Genomic DNA, 5,688 nt, shown 5'->3' on the forward strand with positions numbered 1-5,688 from the left:
CCTCTCCCTCTTTCATAAAGATTTGCTTGAGAGGAGGAGGTCGTTTGGTGTTGACCTTAAAGGCTAGTAAAACCCATAGGGGTGTCCACAACCTCCACATTTTCCTTATTGCACTGTACCCATTGTTGACCTCGAAGTTGAACTGATCAAAATTTTAAAATGTGGTACAAGTTGCCATCCCTGACAGAACTTCATTAGTCTTGCTATTAAGCATCATGAGGTTATCTCTAAGGTTAATTAGCAACCCTGAATAAAAAGGGCGAATTTGCTTACGTTCATGCCGTCAACACCCACCACCGGCCGCTACAATATCCCCGCAGATTATTTTCCCCGTGCACGCTGCGTGTCTCTGATCCATGCCACCAACTTCCCACCGGCATTCAAACATTCCCGACCTCTTTCTTGCAGTACTAATGGAGCATCTCCACCGGAATCCTAGCGACCAGTCCGTCCCGCCGCCGCCGCCGCCATGGAGGATTGGCTCTTCTACTCGCTCACCACCATGCTCTGCCTCCTCAGCTCGCTGCTGCTGCGGGCCCGGGCCCGCAGCCCGTCCCATTCCGCGACGCTGACGCCGCCGCTGCCTCCAGGTCCGGTGCCGCTGCCGGTTCTGGGCCCGCTGCTCCACCTGGCGCGTCGCGACTTCGACCTGGAGCCCGTGCTGCGGCGCCTCGCGTGGGCCTACGGCCCGGTCTATTCCTTCGCGCCATTGGGGCTGGCGCGGCCGATGATATTCGTCGCGACGCGAGGCCCGGCCCACCGCGCCCTCGTCCAGCGGGGCGCCGCCTTCGCCTCCCGCCCGCGCGCCACCGCTCCCGCCGCCGCCGTTCTCACCAGCGGCGGCCGCAACATCAGCTCCGCACCGTATGGGCCCACCTGGCGCGTGCTCCGTCGCACCCTCGCCTCCGGCGTGCTCAACCCGGTCCGCCTCCGCGCCTTCGCCCCCGCGCGGCGCTGGGTGCTCGACGTCCTCCTCTCCCGCATCCGCTCCGGTGGCGGCGTCGTTGCCGTCATGGAGCCCTTCCAGTACGCCATGTTCTGCCTCCTGGTGTACATGTGCTTCGGCGGCGATCGCCTCGGCGACGCGCGCGTGAGGGACATCGAGGCGCTGCAGCGTGACCTCCTCGCCAACTTCCTCAACTTCCAGGTCTTCTCCTTCCTCCCGCCGCTCACCAAGCTCGTCTTCCGCCGCCGGTGGACCAAGCTCGTCTCGCTGCGCCGGCGGCAGGAGGAGCTCTTCGTCCCGCTCATCCGTGCCAGGAGGGAGGCCGGCGCTGGCGGCGACTGCTACGTGGATTCCCTGGTGAGGCTTGCCATCCCGGAGGATGGAGGGAGGGGGCTCACTGACGGCGAGATCGTCAGCCTCTGCTCTGAGTTCCTGAGCGCCGGGACCGACACCATTGCCACGGCGCTGCAGTGGATACTCGCGAACCTGGTCAAGAACCCGGCGATGCGGGACAGGCTAAGGGAGGAGGTCTCCACTGCCGTCGACGGCGAGCTACGAGAGGAGGACCTACAGGGGATGCCGTACCTCAAGGCCGTGGTGCTGGAGGGGCTGAGGCGGCACCCGCCGGGGCACTACGTGCTGCCGCACGCCGCGGCGGAGGAGACGACGCTGGACGGGTACCGCGTCCCAGCGGGCACGCCGGTAAACTTCGCGGTGGGCGACATCGGGCTGGACGAGGAGATCTGGATGGCGCCGTCGGAGTTCCGGCCGGAGCGGTTCCTGCCGGGCGGCGAGGGGGAGGACGTGGACCTCACCGGCAGCAAGGAGATCAAGATGATGCCGTTCGGCGCCGGCAGGAGGGTCTGCCCCGCCATGGCGCTGGCGCTGCTGCACCTCGAGTACTTCGTGGCCAACCTGGTCAGGGAGTTCGAGTGGCGCGAGGAGGCCGGCGAGGAGGTGGACCTCACCGAGAAGCTCGAGTTCACGGTTGTCATGAGGCGTCCGCTCAAGGCGAGGGCTGTGCCGCTGAGGCAAGGAATGCCCATCGCTGCCACGGGCTCAGGTTGATCGACGGGGGCGAACCATCTTCTCCTTTCTCGAATGTTTAGTAGTGCACCATAGCTTCTCGTTGCTCACGATCATATAAAGATGGTAATTAGATTAAGCTTGTCTTCTTGTTTTCTTAATTTGCTTTTGCTAATGAAATGTAATGTGTGATTTTCTAATCTAAAGTCAGATTAAAATGAAACCAATGAACGTACAGGAGAACTGCGTCTTCTATTCAGAAAGCGCGAAAATGTCAAAAATTCTCCTGTATCCATGAGATTTAACCGAAGAGGAGCCTTGGCGTAGTGATAAAGCTAGTGCCTTGCGACCATGTGGTCACGGGCTCAAGTCTTGAAAACAATCACTTATAGAATATAGGTAAATATTGCGTACAATAGACCCAAGGTGATCGGACCCTGCACAAGCGGGAGCTACATGCACTAGGTTGCCTTTTTTATCCATGAGATTTAACCCAAAGAGCGAAATAAACAGACAAATACGAATACATTCTTTTTCTGGAACCTACATGAGATGATATCAATCAGTTAAGATCCTAAGCATATTAAGGGCGTGTTCGGGAGCCCTCTGGCTTCTCAAATCCTCATCTCCAGCCCGGAGTCCAGCCGAACGGGTCAACTCCTGGCTTTTGGAACGAGAAGCTGGTTAGAAACCGCGTGCAAAATCGAAGGAATCGTGGAGTTGGGAAAACGTGGCTCCGCAGAAACTGGAAAGCGGGATTTAAAAATAATTACTTGCTTGTGCCACCGCCAAGTGACATTGCGTACCGGTTCGCGAGCAACTAATCATATTCTCTCTCTCCCTCCTAACTCGTACGCCATCCCTTCTTTTCTTCTTGTTGGGCTGAAGAGGAGAAAATGAGCTAATTGGGCTGCAAGACCATCTCTCTCCGTACCAAGCCTGGCTACATCCAAGCCTAATGGGCTGACAGCCCATGCGAGCGCTAATGATTGAGAAGCTACTGTCCCGAATGGTTTTCAAACTCCAGGATTTTTACGAGAAGCTAGCAGCTGGTTACGGGCTGAGGAGTCGAGGAGTTTAAGGCTGAAGAGGACTACCGAACAGGCCCTAAGGCACATGTTTATCTACTGGAATGTAGATGTCTTGAACGAATTTCATCGTTATGTACAGTTCAGCCACTCCACTCCTACCTAGCAAATAAATTGGTAATCAGGTATTAGCTAGTTGCCACTTCATCATCTAGTATGAGGCTACGAGCATGCTCCAAGAACCACATGCACAAGAGAAAATATTCTTACTTGCTTAAATCAATGAAATTTAACAAGCAAGAGTATATGTTAAAATTTACATTTCTGAAATTTGCTTACTTGCTCACAACCTTTGTTGGAAAAGGCGGCACTTAGGCACGCTTAGGCGCTAGGTGACAGTCTTTTAGCCTTGCTCTCAACTCTTCATATTCACTTGCAACACAAGTACCGCTTGGTGGACTTTTCTATAAAAGTAAGAACCCACTCCGCCTTGCGCCTAGCCAGATCATTTCCTCAAACAAGAGTGCTTTCATCTTGGGCCGCAGCGTCCACAATAATTTTTTGTTGGTTCAGCCAACGACCAAGTTTCTTCATAAACACAAGGCTCTGAGAGTGCTCCTCAAGCTGGACATCGCCCGCGCCTTCAACTTGGTATCCTGGCCCTTCCTCCTAGAGACTCTCAAACTCCTTAGATTCAGCAATGGCTGGTGCAAGTGTGTTTCAATCCTACTCTCCACAACATTGATTGGGGTGCTCGTCAATGGTCACCCCATGCCAGTATCCCCCACGTGTGTGGGTTACAGCAGGGAGATCCTCTGTCCCCATGCTATTCACCATGGTGATCGACGTGCTTAACTCCCTTCTCCATCACGCGGTCCATGTTGGAGTCCTTCAGCTCCTCACCACACACCTTGCCGCTTCGAGCATCTCTCTCTTTGTAGATGATGTGGTAATTTTCTGGCATACAAACCCTTCGGAGGATTTTGTGGCTGGAATTGATTGCAAGTAATACCTTCGAGCATTGTCCGCACCAATAATAACCCAATATTTCTTGCACTTCAGACGTAAACAAGGGAGTAAAATAGTTTTGTATATGAGGGTTTAATCCAGCCATACTTCTAACTAATTCCAATTGTCATCTTGCAATCTTTTCAAAGTTCCTCTTTCTTCTAGCACACACAAAGGCCTGAAAGAAATCGGTGTTGCGACGTTCACCACTTTTCAACCAAGTTGCCCGAGACCTTTGTTGGGGAATGTAGTATTTCAAAAAATTTACCTACGATCATGGAAGATCTATCTAGGAGAATCATAGCAACGAGCGAGGAGAGTGTGTCCATGTACCCTTGTAGACCGAAAGCGGAAGCATTTAGTAACGCGGTTGATGTAGTCGAACGTCTTCGCGATCCAACCGATCCAAGTACCAAATGCACGGAACCTCCGTGATCTGCACACGATCAGCTCGGCGACGTCCCTCGAACTCTTGATCCAGTTGAGGCCGAGGGAGAGTTTCATCAACACGTCGGCGTGGTGACGGTGATGATGAAGTTACCGGCGTAGGGCTTCACCTAAGCACTACGACAATATGACCGAGGTGTAAAACTGTTGAGGGGGGCACCGCACACGCCTAAGAGATTGGCTGTTGTCCCTTTGGGGTGCCCCCTGCCCTCGTATATAAAGGAGGGGAGGAGGAGGCCGGCCAACAAGGGGCGCGCCAGGGAGAGGGGAGTCCTACTAGGACTCCAGTCCTAGTAGGATTCGGCCCCACCCTTTTTTTCCTTCTACCGGAGGGGGAAAAGGGGAAGGAGAGGGACTAGGAGAAGGAAAGGGGGTGGCGCCACCTTCCCAAGTCCAATTCAGTCTCCTCCCTTGTTGGGGGCACACCAAACCCTTGTGGGCTGGTTAGCCTCCCTCCCGTGGCCCATAAGGCCCATATCTTTCCCCGGGGGGTTCCGGTAACCTCCCGGTACTCCAGAAAAATGCTTGAACCACTCGGAACCATTCCGATGTCCAAATGCAACCTTCCAATATATAAATCTTTACCTCTCGACCATTTCGAGACTCCTCGTCATGTCCGTGACCTCATCCGGGACTCCAACAACCTTCGTTCATCAAATCACATAAACTCATAATACAAATCGTCATTGAACGTTAAGCATGCGGACCCTACGAGTTCGAGAACTATGTAGACATGACCGAGACACATCTCCGGTTAAAAACCAATAGCGGAACCTGGATGCTCATATTGGCTCCTACATATTCTACGAAGATCTTTATCGGTTAAACCGCATAACAACATACGCTGTTCCCTTTGTCATCGGTATGTTACTTGCCCGAGATTCGATCGTCGGTATCATCATACCTAGTTAAATCTCATTAGCGCAAATCTCTTTACTCATTCCGTAATGCATCATACTGCAACTAACTCATTAGTCACATTGCTTGCAAGGCTTATAGTGATGTGCATTACTGTCGGTGTGGAACGACACCTATGGGATCACAAGAATCCCTACTACGGTTGCCGGGGCACAGGGTTGCCAGGAGAGCAGGGGTAGTAGATAGCACAAGGATCGTTTACCCAGGTTCGGGCCGTGAGGATGCGTAAAACCCTAGTCCTGCTTTGGTGGGTGTATTTCTGAGAGTTCTTGAGCTCTTGAACTAGGTGTGGTCAGCGCGTGGTTCCAAAGAGCC

General features: G+C 53.4%; 1 protein-coding gene across 1 annotated transcript; it reads left to right on the forward strand.

Moving 5' to 3' along the window:
• The first annotated feature begins 380 nt into the window (after positions 1-380).
• Positions 381-2,199, forward strand: LOC123185264 (cytochrome P450 89A2-like). Its single transcript, XM_044597196.1, has one exon. The coding sequence runs from the start codon at positions 470-472 to the stop codon at positions 2,012-2,014; it is 1,545 nt and encodes a 514-aa protein (XP_044453131.1). The 5' UTR covers positions 381-469; the 3' UTR covers positions 2,015-2,199.
• Positions 2,200-5,688: the final 3,489 nt, after the last annotated feature.

This window comes from Triticum aestivum, chromosome 2A (assembly GCF_018294505.1).
Source record: "Triticum aestivum cultivar Chinese Spring chromosome 2A, IWGSC CS RefSeq v2.1, whole genome shotgun sequence".
In the NCBI taxonomy this organism is placed as follows: Eukaryota; Viridiplantae; Streptophyta; class Magnoliopsida; order Poales; family Poaceae; genus Triticum; species Triticum aestivum.